The sequence below is a fragment of the Podarcis bocagei genome (assembly GCF_964188305.1).
Source record: "Podarcis bocagei genome assembly, chromosome: 1".
NCBI classification, from domain to species: Eukaryota; Metazoa; Chordata; class Lepidosauria; order Squamata; family Lacertidae; genus Podarcis; species Podarcis bocagei.
Window position 1 is genome coordinate 71,463,068 of NC_138125.1, and position 15,122 is coordinate 71,478,189.

Below are 15,122 nucleotides of genomic sequence, written 5' to 3' on the forward strand. Positions count from 1 at the left end.
GTCTTCAAAGAGTAGATAGCTAAAACCATGAGCCTTCGGGACATGACATCTTTTGATTTAGCACAGCTTATTGTTAATTAGGGGTTTCAGCTATTCAAAATCCTTACTCTAGTAAAAGGAATGTCTGCTGCTCTTTGCTTCTTTTTGCCTGGGCACTTGTCCACGCTCCCTTGGTTTAACAATGTAGACTTTGTTAAAGGGCAACTCAGTCTCCACAATGAGCTAGAGAAATAATTCATTTGCAATCAGGAGCACAAGAGGAAGTGTTCTGAGAGCTTGACCGGTGTGGTCAATAAGATTTACACGGGATATGTACAGCAGAATAACAGATTTCCTGTGGAGCCAAGAGCTCATTGTTTTTTTCTTGCACAGATAGCCATTACTTCTCACAGGAAAGTGATATCTGGAGTAATCTATGAATGGGACCAGTTGGGGGGAAAAACAACAGAACAATATACTGAATACAGCCAGTCACAGTTTCCAGTTTTCTACCAAAAGAATCGGAAGGAGGCGGGGAAGTATAGAAGACCTGCTAAAATGTTACTTGGCCCTTTTTATACAAAATGCCAGTGTTCATCGCCTGAGAATGCTACCCATATCTACCAAACATGTCAAAACCATAAAGATGCAATGCCCAAAGGTGATTAATCCTAAAACCACTGGAGTGACAATTAAACAACAACAACAAAATGTTTTCAAATAAGTGCAACTTGTGTTCAGAAACAGGCTGTGTGCCAATTACCAGGAAGAGGTGAAGTTAAGTGGTAGAATGCAAGCCTTGCATCTCAAAGGTCCAAGGTTCACTCTTAGCATCTCTGGTTATAAGGGACTACGGAAGCAGGGCTGGTAAAAAATTTTGTTCCAGATCAGACAGAGGTGGGGAATTGACTATCATTCTATGACACACAGAAGTTTAAAGGTTCTGTCTCTGGTATCAAATGGTGGTGAGTGTGTGCATTTAAGGATTTTTGGCTGCAAGGTTGGGAAAGACACCTGCCCGTCACAGTAAATACTGGACTAAACAAGCCCATCTCCTGATCCTGTAAATCACCAGCTCTCTTGGGTGGAGGGGGGTGGGTGTAATTCAGCATTCTGCATGCTGCCCACTTGAGAGCTGCATAGCTGACAGTGTGGGAGGGGGAAGGAAGAGGAAGGAGACAATATTACAGTTTCCTCTGTATCTTGATAGCTAAACAAGAAGCTGATGTCAATCAAGACACTGAGCAAGTCATCACTGCCTTTCAGAAAATCCAGAAATCAGTGAAACAGAACCATTAAAATGAAATGAAATAGACTTCTAAATGTTCTCACTGCAGTCAAACATAACTGCAGTTACCAACCAGAAAGTTGGCCTTCCTTGGGTTTCCTCCACTCAAGAACATTGCCTTTAGTTCAGTGTCATTAAACTGTACCTAATTTATTTGCAGGTCTGTCTCTATTCTCCAGACTTTCCAACACTAATTTTTGAGGGGAGAGGGGGAACAGGTTTTGTAGAAGGTTTCAAAAAAATCTTTTCACTCTCATTTAAAAAGAAAAAGTCAAATCAATATTGGTAAGCTACAACACCAGACATGTTCATGCTTACAAGATGCTTATAGCATGTCTGGGACTCTGTTTTAGCCTATCAATAAATTTACCTGTACAGCAGTTGGATTTAAGAGTTGCTTCACACATGGCAGAAATTAGCAGATGTGTACCTGGATTCCACATCTAACACACACTCTCTTTTCACAGTTTATGTTACTTTTTCTTTTTTGAGTTGTATTCAAGATTCTGGAGAAGAGCTGTGTCTTTTTTTTGCACGTTCATTCTTTTTACTGATCTGTAGCAATGATTATTTGAAATTGGGGAGAGTGAAGAAATTCATGACAGTATATATACACAAAACTGGAGGCACATACCTTTTCCAAGATGAATCTGTTTAAATAAGGCATATAACCCTGATTTGAAACAGGGCCTTCATCATCATCCCTAAAGTGCTCTTCTAAGGCTACTGGGTCATGTGGGACATTCAGCAACGTACACAAGTTGTGAGAAAGGACCTAAAAAAAAAACCCAAGTGAGAAAATCAATGAGAATGCAACAAAACCATACACATCAAGTCAATTTGATGATAGAATATGTTTTCAGTTGCAGAACTGGCAGTATTAAATACATCATCTTCCATCTACAATGCTAAAAAACTAAGGAAGCAGCCATGTTCTAACTTAAGAAAAGAAAAAATAGAAAGCCAAGTTTGGGTTCTCCACTCCATTCCTGGGTTATTGGCAACATACTTTAATCCTCCCCCCCCCCAAAAAAAAACACCACTCAGCCCATTCTTAATAGGATCACACACAAATATACTTGATTAAATAAAAGAAAATGCAGAGCATGCTGATTTAGAAGCAGGTGGGATTATATTTGTTTGCATCCTTCAAACTCACAAAATCCCCAGTAGTCCACGTCACAATATCACAGGTTATACAGACCTGCTGTACTACTGATTAGTTGGCAATGAACTTCCTTATATTTATTATGGATGCATTTCCTCCTCTAAGCTGAAACTTCCAGGTGATTATCAGTTTCAGAGCAGTGGCAGACCTTGGGGTTTCAAATTCCAGCAACATTTGGCACCTCCTGTCTCTCACCTTCCATTCTACATCAGTTGTGACGCCCCCTCCCCAGGCACCACCAAGGCTGCATGCCCAGTGTGCCCAAACCAGTCAAGCTCCCCTAAATCCTGCTCTGTTCAGAGAGGTGTTGTTTCCAAGTTCTGCTCTCCCCACCCCACTTTGGCCTAATTCTCACAAAGCAGCAGAGATATGGTAATGAGCCTGTGTCTCAACTGAAGCACTTCAGACTGCAGCTGAAGGGTCACATGCTGGAATGCTTCCTCATGAAAAAAGATATTAAACACTGAAATCGACCACATGCGAGGGACGGCTCCACAATAAGCCTTCACCCAACTCTCTGTATAAATTTCTTTTTTAAAAAAATAATAATGAAACTTTCAGTCATGCAAGCCCACACCTGCTGTCTGGTGACTGTCATGTGAATTTCCACATCTGCTGTATGCAAGGTCAGACACCTGATGGGACTATGAATAAGGTAGTAAGCATGCTACTTCAGACCACAGGCGGAGTTTGCAATAAATTAGCATAGCAAGAAGAAAGATACTCTAAACCAGGGGTCGGCAAAATTTTTCAGCAGGGGGCCGGTCCACTGTCCCTCAGACCTTGTGGGTGGCCGGGTGGCGGCAGGAGGATGAGCGGTGTGCAAAAGGGCTGCAGAAAGGGGCTGCTTTAAATGGCAGCTGCTTGAGAGGGGCGCTCAGCCAACCACAGCTCCTGTGTCTTGCGAGAGGCAAGGGCTGGCGGCGGTGGCAGCGGAGATGATGAGAAGCACACAAAAGGGCTCCAGAGAGGGACTGCTTTAAATGGCAGCCGCTTGAGTGATTACGCTGCTGCTGCTAGCACCAATCAAAGCCCAGACCCCTTCCTCCACAGGGCAGGGACAAGCCAGGAGGCAGGAGGGAGGAAGCACTGCCGCAGTGTGTGTGTGGGGGGGGGACTGCACAGCCCAAACAATCAGAATCAGATCCACACCGATCCACGCGGCGATTCCCAGACTGTCCACGTCCCGGATCCAGAAGGCAATTGGGCCGGATCTGGCCCCCGGGCCTTAGTTTGCTGACCCATGCTCTAAACCTCTGTCTGCAGGGTATGGTCTGAAAGAATACAAGGCCACTAACCTGCTGAAGGTAAGCAAGTCTGGTCAGTACCTTGGATGAATGAGTGCGACCACCTTGGGTTCCATGACAGAAGAAAGTTGGGATATAAATGGGGAGGGGAGGGGATACCAATATAATTAACTTAGCTGAGCCATAATCTGCTGCTTAAAAAGCGGCTTTTGGAGCAAGATGCTAATAACATAAATAAGAAACTAGTAAGCCACTTGTTTGTTTGTTTGTTTGTTTAAAAAACAAACTAAATAATTGCAGCAAGGGCTTTTGTCAGATGCTGGAATAATACATTGGAATCTTGGTATCAAAAGGGTCTGCAAGGAGGACTTCTGGAAAAACTTGCAAGCAAAATGAAAATATTAAGGGGACCAAGGTAAACAAGATACTTCTATTAGAACCTGGTGGGACTTTATTGACTATACCAACAGAAGAGATACAGGAAGAGGACCTTTGTGGACTTCGCAGTGAAGCAGATATTGTTCTTCCTTCTTGTAATATAATACAAATTTAACAGACACATGACATAAATTTATTTGCATAGGTGTATTTCCTGTTTATGTATGCATTTATATTAAACTGTTTTTAAATAAAAAGCTTAATTGGGATATTAGGAAGTTCAGCCTCTCTCAAAAGGGAAGAATTTTTTTGCCAATAATTATTTTTCTAGGGTTCACATGGTTGCTAAGTACCTTTCCACATAAAAAGCTCTTACAGTTAAATTTCACAATCTGCCTTAATGGCTCAACCTTCATGTTAAAAACTTAGGCCATCCAAATTCCAAACATTATCTATTAACTACTGAATAGGTTCCCAGTGTGCACCTCAGCCTCCATGCCCAACTAACCTGCTAACTTTTTCTGAGGTTTCTTTCATCCTTACCTACAACAGCAAGGGCAGCAAGCTTAGCATGGCAGTGTACAAGTCTGAGAAGCACTCTGAGATACCACCAAACAAGGTGCAACCACAGAGCTCATACAAGTCCTTTTTTCATCCTCTTTCTCCTCACATATACTCATGACAGTGGCCAGATTACTGCCACCATAGTAGATTTACTTTTGGAGATGGAGTTTTAAAAAGTAGCAATGTGAATCAGCTTCAGAATCCAGCAGTGCAAATCCTCATTAACCAGACCACATATATAGCCAGACTTCTTGGGTGACATCATATGCATAAGGGTGTGTTTTAGAAAAGCAGCCCTGTTTAGGGAAGCTTTTCATGTTTAATAGGTTATTGTATTTTAATGTTCTGTTGGAAGCCGCCCAGAGTGGCTGGGAAGGCCCAGCCAGATGGGTGGGGTATGTATGTATGTATGTATGTATGTATGTATAAATAAATAAATAAATAAACAAACAAACAAATAAATTATTATTATTATTATTATTATTATTATTATTATTATTATTATTATTATTATTAGTTTCTTTCAATTCATGGAGGAATTTCAGCTTGCCAGACAGTTATTCCCCCCTCTCCTCTCTCCACACAATGTCCTGGGGGTGCTCCCAACCACCCCAGAACCAATTTGGGGGAGCACATGAGGAGAGGGGGGAAACCCATTGCACAAGCAGAAGTCCTTGTGCAGACCTTCCACTGATAGGACTCCTTAGTTCAATCCTGCCCATTACATTTTATTTCTAGGTGTTTCGTTCATTCCAAGTGACATATAAAGTACAATAATACCAAGTTCCACAATGCCATGGAGCACTGCAAGATGTGTTATTTCCTTAATATAACTTAATAAGCTTCTTGCCAAATGTAATCAACTTTCTACTAGCGGAACTTCCTCCTTCCTTGTGTCTCACTGAGTCTAATAATTATTCTCTTTGAATGAACTGCATGATTCTTGTCAGCAAGTCAGGATTCAACCTTAAAATTAGAGAAACATTAATAAGGTGTAATAGCGCTGGGATGAAAAACCGACAGGGTACCCATGAAGACTATAGTAAGCAATCTATAATTCCATCCAGAAGAGAGATGCTGTGATTTTACTATGCTGATGTCTGAAAATGCAAAAACAGTAATTGAACAAAACTTATAACAGCATTCTAGAAGGACAATTAAATAAATAAATTTTAATTGTAGGCTCCATCAACCCTACATAATGTGACTTCATCATAAAGCAGTGCAAGAGCTGGTGTGATGCAGACAACCTTATCTGAGAAGCATCTTAATTCTCCAACTCCTTGCTTAAACGGCAGGATTTTTTCCTCAAGGACTGTCAACATGAAAAGCAGGAGAAAATTTACACTATAGCTTCACACAGACATTGGATATACCAGTACCCCATTGTACTAGCTAGAGGCTATTCAGAGTTGCTCTGAATGTTACAAGTATGAGGAAAGAACAGAAAACACAAATACTTTCTGTTCCCTACACTTCTCCATAATGCCCAAAATACAACACATCATGTCTCCCCTTGCACTAAGGTGAGCATGCATCTGATGCAGTGACAGCTTGCATCTCTCACTGTTTAGGCAGTGGGGCTGGGTAGGTGGCAAGATATAAACATTCTGTTTGGGACATTACAGAGAAGTACAAGGAACAAGAAGAGCAAGGTATTTGTCCTTCTCTTGGTCAGTCTATCTACACCACAATGTCCAAAGCCACTTCCAAATTCCAAGGCAACAATTTCAGCATATGCAATCTAAGTACATGAGTTTTTGACCGGGTTGAGGATCTGCAACTCCAGACATTACGCAAAATGTTCCAAATGTTTTTTTCAATGCAAAATGTTTCAAATGTTGGCACTATTCTGCCCAAGAACAGTTGCACAGAACAGGACCAAACACCACACAAGTAAATCAAAATACCACACACAGGAAGAGCTGGTGGGGTTCTGTTTTCCCTTACAAATGCAGATAAGAGTTCAGAAATAATCATGTTTGCTCTCACAGCTCCGCAGCATACCAAGTCCCCTCAGTTTCATTGTACAGCTAGAAAGACTGCTCTAAGCTATTGACAGGGTTCAGTTTGGCCATCAGCAGCACAGACTACAGCTGGCCCAGTAATCAGCACAATGACCTACTGTCTGAAGCATCCCACAGGTGTAGAGCCCTATTCAAAACATTTTTCAGAGCTGGCTTAACCAGAGGAATTTAGGGCCAAAAGTGTCTGATGGAGTGTGCCCAAATTCATAGATCAAAGTTCCACAAACTGTGTGAGAGTTCTGTGGAGAACACTCCTCGGAGTATGTGGCAAGAAAAAGAACAGACCCTCTTCACTACTTCTCCTCTTTGTACTTGAATAAGAGAGCAGTATAGAATCTCTGCCTCCCCAATATTGGCAGGCTCCACACAGAGCTGGAACGAAGCCAGTTCTTTTATTTGGGTGCCTGAATGTTGTGGGCTACTGGGGTAGAAAGAAAAGTGTTGGCCACAAGAAGAAGTGGGAGGGAGCAGTATTTGAGGCATTCTTATGGTGCAAAGGATGAAATCAAGTTTGTTAGCTATGAAACACAAAAATGGAAGAACTGTGATAGCAAAACAGTACATATTAATCAGCTCCATTACAATTGTGCCTGGCAGCCCCAATCGTGGCCTGGGATAGCCTGGACTACGTGCTGTACATCTACAAAGCACAGAAATATGTACAACAATAATCGCCAATTATCGTTCATTAATATTCATTAATATTTCAAGAGACAACAGGATTCTAGGGTGCAAATTTATGCTTCAGACTAAGAGCTGTTCACGTTGGATCTTTAGCCTGACATAACTACTCATCTAATAATTTTTTAATGGAAAAGGTTCCCTTCCCAAGCAACTTCCCTCAAATAGTTTGCCTTTGCTTCAGAGCAGCCTGCTACCCAACTTCAGTGTTTGGAACAGCAGGCTACAGGGGAGAAAGAACGATTGTTCAATGGCAGAACACATGCTTTGTTTGTATGCAGAAGGCCCTGGGTTCAACCCCTGCCATCTCCAGTTAGAAGAATCAGGTAAAAGGTGGTGGAGAAGTCATCTGTCTGATACTCTGGAGAGCTGCTGCTGGTCAGAGTAAGTAATACTTAGCTAGACGAGTAAACTCTCAGACTTGGTAAAACTGTTTCTTCCTAAACTGTTCCAGAAACCAGAGTCCAGTTCTACCACTGGAAATAAATGAATTAGGAAGCAGACAACAACAAGCAATATTAGAGAATATTCTAGAGGAAGACATTTTGGTATCTGAAGCAGAAAAGACAAACAGACTTTTACAAGGTGGTAAATATAGGCACAAAAATAGAAAGCTGTATTACACAGCGCCAAACCACTAGCCCATTCAGCTCAGTTTTGTCTACAGCGAGTGGCAGCAGTGGTTCTCCATGATTTCAGACTGGAAGTCTTCTCAGTCCTAGCTGAAGATAAGCAGGATTGAATCTGGGACCTTCTGCATGCACCACAGATGCTCTGTCTCACAGCTACAGCCCTTCTCAAGTATGATAATTGGCTACGCTGCTTAAATTTTCTGTCCTTTAGCAGTATGCCAAATTCTGCCACCTAAAGCAAGCCTTCTCACCCCATCTAACCACCCAAGGGATTAATTGAAACAATCAAACCATACATCTGGTACTGAAGTGATTTGGACCATAATCCAATAATACTTTTTAGATGTGCCTAATAAATTTATCTGCAGCCACTTCTAAAGCAGTTACTCTAGTTCCACTACTTTAAATGGGTTATTGGTACTGCCTAGGTTCGAACAGATTGTACCCATGACTGCAGCATGGTGAACGATCTGTGAGATGACGCATGGCAAAGCTAGTCACACAACACTGCACAGTTCCACTGAACCTACTATGACAGACAGTCAACACACCAGTAGGGTTGTGTCAAATGGCCCTGACTGGCATGGCTCACAGAAAATGTAATGCATCAGGTGTAAATGTTATACTAGTCAAGTTAACCCATCCTTTGAATTGGCTAAGATACAGGGCAGCCAAACAAAAGAGCAGCTCTGACTTAATGACATCTTTATTAAGACACTTGACAAAAAAAAACCCAACCATTTACTTCCCTTTCAAGATTTGTCATAAAACATATTACTTGATCAACACTATCTAGTAGCTTTAAAACCGACTGGTCTGAGTAATAGAATTGTTTTATGGACGATGAGCCTTTTATTAAGTGGGCCAAACAGCTTTTGAGTCTCACCACATCTGCTTGCTTTCAAGACACCAACTCAGCCCTCCTGGAGGTCCTTCTTTGATGGGCATGAAAACTCTCATCTTGGGCACCCAAGCAGCTTAAACAAATCATCTCGTTAAAGCAAAACCTTCGCTAACCTGTTCTGCGAGGAGCTCAAATAACAACCGCAGCAAAGTATTGCAGGGCTGGCACTGCCCCTGTGGCTGAGAGGCTGTTACTTTACATTCCCTGGGAGACCCTTGCAGAGGGCCACTACCTCAGTCAGTGGTAGAGCACCTTACTTGCAGAAGGCCCTCCTGCCCTGTTCAAGCCCTGGCATCTCCAGGTGGGGCTGGGGCAGACTCCAGCCTTGAGAGCCAGCCAGCCTGATGGGCCTGACTCAGTATAAGGCAGCTTCCTGTGCTCCTAAATAGGAAAGTGCTTCTGAGACGGATAAACTGAGCCCACAGCAGCTCTGAACAATGAGGGTTGCCAAGTCCAGGCCCTGAGGAGGAAGACCCTGTTACCTATATCAAATCCACCAGGGGAGCTTTTACCCATGTTAATGAAGCTGAAATGGGTGGTCGTCTCACCAGATTGGGAGGAGGTGAGCACTTTGCTCCCTTAGACCAAGAAAGGGGAGCGTCTGTTTTGCAAGGCCGGCCGGGGGATTTGAGGGGGGGACCCCTGCTCTTTGCCCTCCCTTTCTATTCAGTTCTCAAAAGCGCAGCGAAGCGCTCTCCGACGTGTCGCGTCTGGAGAGCCCCGCTCAACCACCCAGTTTCTGCCACGCCAGCCAGCCAGTCCGTCGTTCCTTCCTCTCTTTCTCCCACTCCCTGCCGCCCCGCCACTTCCCCCCGGGCCAGCCGCCTAGAGCGCTCCGTAAAAAGGGAAGTGCTTCGCCGCCAGGAAGGCAGAAAGCGTCGGCCACCGACAGCCCAGGGGGCAGGAGGCGCAGCCCTGGCTGGAGCCTTCCCGGCGCTCTGGAGGCAGGAGGGCCCGGCTGCCTCCCTCCTGACTTGCCTTGAGCTGCGACTTGGAGACTTTGCCGCTCCTGTCCAAGTCAAGGGCGGTGAAAGCGTGCCAGATGGGCTTGAGCAGCTCGTCCTTCGGGCTCCCCATGGCCCGCCAGCTGCAGCGACTCCGCGGCGCTCGCTCCCGCCTCCTCGCGCCTCTCTCTCCCGGCTGCCGAGACACGGGTGGCCGCCTCGACCTGCCCACCCGTAACCGCGCCCAGCGGCCAACCCCGACGCCGCCTTGCCAGGGCCGGGCGAGGGAGGGCGGCGCGCGAGGGAGCGCACGGCCTGCAGGCTGCGTCCGCCGCGCGAGAGGGCGCCTCTGCCGCCGCGCTCAGGAGCCCTCGGGGCGGGGAGGGCGCTGCTTTTCCTAATCGCTGCCGGACCTTCCAGAGCCTGGCGTCTAAAAGTGGACCCTAGCCTTGTCTCTGATCGTGGGCGGGGCTGAATCTCCAAGCCGGAGAGGTCAGGTCCTCCTCGGGGTTGCAAGACGCAGAAGTGCCCTCCCCCCGCGCGCGGAATCAGAATTACTCGGCGGCGAGTCTCAGAGTTTGTTGTGGTTGTTTAGTCGTTTAGTCGTGTCCGACTCTTCGTGGCCCCATGGACCAGAGCATGCCAGGCACTCCTGTCTTTGTCCATGGAGTTTTCTTGGCAGGGATACTGGAGTGGCTTGCCGGTTCCTGCTCCAGGTGGATCACGTTTGGTCAAAACTCTCCACTATGACCTGTCCATCTTGGGTGGCCCTGCACGGCATAGCTCATAGCTTATCTGAGCTATTCAAGCTCCTTCGCCACGGCAGGGCAGTGATCCATGAAGGGGAGTCTCAGAGTTACTTCCAAGTAAATGGGCTTAGAACTGCAGCCTTCGAACAACAAAATGACTTGCACTCCTTGGCAGGTTTTGAATAAACATCCACAAATTTATTAGTAGACTATATGACAGACAAGGCAATATGTACAATTTTTAACATGTAGAGAATGATATGTACAAACAAATCAGAGAGGGGAGCTGAGGGAAGTCCTTAGGGGGTAGGGAAGGGGGGAATAAAAAAAGGGGGGAAATGTAATTGGTTATTTCGATTAATAAACTGTTTTGTTAAAACTGTTTAATAAAAATATATTTTAAAAAAAGGAACTGCAGCCTTCGCTGAGCTGGGGGCTTCTGGGGATGATCTCAAAAGCTTCGCCTCCGCTGATATTATCAACATTTCTCTTTTCTGAAAAACTAGCAAGGATGTGGAAAGTATTAGCAAAATACTTTATCTTTCTTTTGTTGTGTGTATGACTGCTTTTTTTATATAAAAAAGGTAAAGGTATCCCTGACCGTCAGGTCCAGTCGTGGACGACTCTGGGGTTGTGCGCTCATCTCGCTTTACAGGCTGAGGGAGCCGGCGTTTGTCCGCAGACAGCTTCTGGGTCATGTGGCCAGCATGACTAAGCCGCTTCTGGTGAATCTATTGTCATATTCACCTATTGTGCTTTAGATGTGAGAATAAGATCCCACTTGTTGCTTAGGATTTTCCCAATATGTTTCTAATTAACATATTTTTTTCTATCACTGCTCTAGACATAACGGTGGTATTGCATTGGCCTAAGCTTCCAGTAGCCCCTTATATTTACTAAAAAAAAAACATTAATGGTCAGAAAAAGTTTTGTAATAAATGCATGACTGGGATTCAAAGGAATATTATTCCTACTACATCTACTATTTTATAACTTATTATTATATTTATTTCAGATATGGAGTAGTGTCCCCAAAGCAAATTACAGCATGAAATACATTAAAACTCTATATAAAACTGTCCTTGGGTGTTGGGGTCACATAAGGCTTTATAGGTCCAAACCTGAAGAGCAAAAGTGCTCCTGAGTGTTTGGCCAGCCATGGCAATAGCTGGAATGGAGTGTCAAAGCAATATAATTTGAACAAGGCAATGTGTATTTATGTACAGTGGTACCTCGGGTTAAGTACTTAATTCGTTCTGGAGGTCTGTTCTTAACCTGAAACAGTTCTTCACCTGAGGTACCACTTTAGCTAATGGGGCCTCCCGCTGCTGCCGTGTGATTTCTGTTCACATCCTGAAGTAAAATTCTTAACCCGAGGTACTACTTCCAGGTTAGCGGAGTCTGTAACCCAAGGTGTTTGTAACCCGAGGTACCACTGTATTAGCAAGTTTCTAGGAGTGTTCTAGAGCCAGTCTATTTGTGTTAAGCCCTCCATTTCTGTGCAAACTACCTTTTCTCCCAATTTCAAGTCACTAAAAACACCCCATGTGAGCTCTAAGTGTGTTTAACCTGAGACCAGATAGAGATGTGTGTAATGATCTGGTGAGCAAGCATAGAGAAATCAACATCCAACCTCCTCCCCCCCCCTCCATTAAAAAGGGCGTGCTTGCATTTCTGTAAACATACAGCAGAGATGTGGAGATTCCAAATACAAATATATTTATTTTGTCTTTAATGAGGTGCACTATCAACATAGTTTGTGAATGTTTTAATTTAACACAAAACTTTTGCGCATTCAGACTTACCATCTGAAAATTCAGAAATATGTTCTGCAAATCCAGCTTATATTTATTTCCAACCAAACGGGATAATGGTGCTTTTAGGCAGTAGCAGGGAAATTGCCTCACCATCTCCTAACGTGACTCATACCTTTAAAAGGAAGCATTCAATAGACTCTGCCTGGTTCAGCAGAGGTTACCATGACCTTTCCCGTAAAAGCTTAATGACTCTTTGTTTAGCCAATTAATAAATATTTTTGCAGCTATACACTATACAATTGAAAATGTAGGCTGCAGTCCTACTGAGCACACTTACTGAGGGTGTACAGATGAGTAAAGTATGAGGAAATCTGACTGGTAGATAACTTTCCCCCCAGCTTGGTTTATCATCCAGGAAGGTGTCAATCACCATCCTGAAGTGATTGTCACCCAGATTAAGTCTTCTTGCAAGATGTCTTATTGCTTGAACTCTTATTTACTTCTCTTAGCTTCTACACAGATGAAATTAAGTTTAAGCAAGATGTAAATAATCTAGCAGCACAGAACTTGAAAGGAATATGGCCTTGTTTGTTTATTTATTAAAACTTTAACAATTTGGAACCTGGATATTTAAAAGACTTCTCCCACAATACTAGGTACCTACTGATATTGTCAGAGGGCCTGCTTCAAGTTCCATTGCCACCAGAAGCCAAATTAGCTAGGGCATAAAACAAGACTTTCAGCTGCAGCACCCATAGAGTGGATCATTGTACACTGGCAAGGCATGGCTGGCCCTCTTTTTATTCTGGTGTGCTTCCCAACCATTTTGTTTTACCACATCTTTCATTTGATTTTGTTTTCCCATCCTCTGGGGTTTTAATATCTGGATTTCTGTTTAGTCTTGATTGCATTATGGATTGCTTAGTGTGTTGACTGATGCTGTCAGCTGCCTTGGTGGTCCCATGAGGGGCTGAATGGTGGGACAGAAATATTTTAATTAATTTACAAGACACTATAATATAAACGTCTGCTGTCTAAGAATACTGTAGGCATCAATACTTTACACAGGATCAAACAAAGCATTCAAGGTAGACAGGCAAATGACACTGCACTGATAAACTACAGAGCAGGACATCTGCCAGGGAAGTCATCTAAGGGTTTGGAACATGCCTAGCAGAGGGCAACAAGGATAATGAGGAGCCTGGAGACCAGGTCCTTTGAGGAAAGATTGAACAAGTTGTATATGCTTGGTCTAGAGAGGAGCAATTAAGAGGTGACTGATGGTCATCTTCAAATATTTGAAAAGTTGTCATTTGGATGGAGCAAATTTGCTTGCTGTTGGTCAAGAGGGTACAGTAGGTTAAAATGAGGTGAAAGGGGATTTGGATGTTAGGAAGAACATCCTGATAGTAAAAGCTATTTGACACTGGACCAGCTTGTCTCAGTAGCAGTCTCCCCTTTGTTTAAGAGTTTTTAAGCAGAGGTTGGAATGTTGTAAGCACTGGATTTCCTACATCAATAGGGGGTTGAACCTTTGAGGTCAATTGGGGGACTTTGAGGTCTCCTTTCAAGTCTCTGTAAACAGATTGACTTTTAAAGAGGTGCACTACTTAGCTACTGTTTTTGCAGAAATAAAATACATGAGAATCTGAGCTTTTCACAGTAAAGTGGAGTAATGCAGCTTGTTTTTGCACCTTCCTTCCCCTGCTTCATGTTTCAGCCAGGGTCTCTGTGTACACTGCAGCAACTCAAGTGTGAAAATAATCAAAGAGTCATGCAGCACCTTAAGGGCTATCAAATTTATTATGGTGCAAGGTTATGTGCCCCACTTCATCTGGTGCAGGACGTGAGATCTTGGTTGCCATTTAAAGAATAAAACTGTAGAGAGGGGACATCTGTCATGGATGCTCCCCACCCCCCACACTGCAGGAGGTTGGACTAGATGACCCTTGGGGTCTCTTCTAATCCTACAATTCTGTGATTCAATGACTATCAATGAGATGCAAAATTTGCTATCACAGCTAATTAGTGCTTAAATATACAAATAAACAAGCATACCTCTAACCTTTTACAGTGGCAGGTTGCTGATAATTGCTGAGATGGTTGTATTAACAACTGTAGTGAGTCAGGGAACCTTTGTGTAAACAGACAATGGTTTTAGCTTCATAAGAGTGTCCAGTCTAAAAAAAAGGGGGGGGGGAGGAGAAAACCATAAACCAAAAGGTGTCTCTATTAACTATCTACTTTCACCAGCAGGTGTAGCTGCAGTCTTCTGAATGAAAATACCCCTAAGTGTCAAATTCTTAAATGAAATTTCAGTGTTTCACTTCAAATAGGTGAAATGTCATAGAATTGTAAGGGACTATGAGGGTCATCTAGTCCAATGCCTCCTGCAATGCATAAATATTTTTGCCCGACATGTGGCTCAAATACACAACCCTGAGATTAGGAGTCTCATGATCTGTCAACTAAGCTATCGCTTCTTTGAGTAGGCTATACATTTTTGACATGAAGTACACATTTTTCTAAGGTGCCCTAGAAATGTGCTAAATAAAATTGTTGCATGGATATGGACACCTTAGCTGCTACCCACTTCCAAGCGCATAGTAGATGATTTTCCCGTTTCCACTTTCAGAGTAAACAAGAGTCCTGCTCCTTCATGGCAGTAACATCACCACTAATATACCATATGCACGAGTGACATGGGCAGTCATAGACTTGGCCAGATCTGCTCATTTTGCATAACTACAGCTGTCACGTCTGTCAGCATTTCTTAGTATAATTTATACATGCTTAATACTTAC

General features: G+C 43.5%; 1 protein-coding gene across 3 annotated transcripts in view; it reads right to left on the reverse strand.

The window, feature by feature from the left end:
* Positions 1-10,023, reverse strand: part of SWAP70 (switching B cell complex subunit SWAP70) — a 37,414-nt gene extending 27,391 nt beyond the window's left edge. For all 3 annotated transcript variants that reach the window (XM_081182318.1, XM_081182317.1, XM_081182316.1), the window contains exons 1-2: positions 9,847-10,023; positions 1,902-2,042 (exon numbers count right to left, since the gene is read on the reverse strand). In XM_081182318.1, the coding sequence (XP_081038444.1) occupies positions 1,902-2,042; positions 9,847-9,945 (240 nt within the window). In that variant the 5' untranslated portion in view covers positions 9,946-10,023. The remainder of the gene's footprint in view (positions 1-1,901; positions 2,043-9,846) is intronic.
* Positions 10,024-15,122: the final 5,099 nt, after the last annotated feature.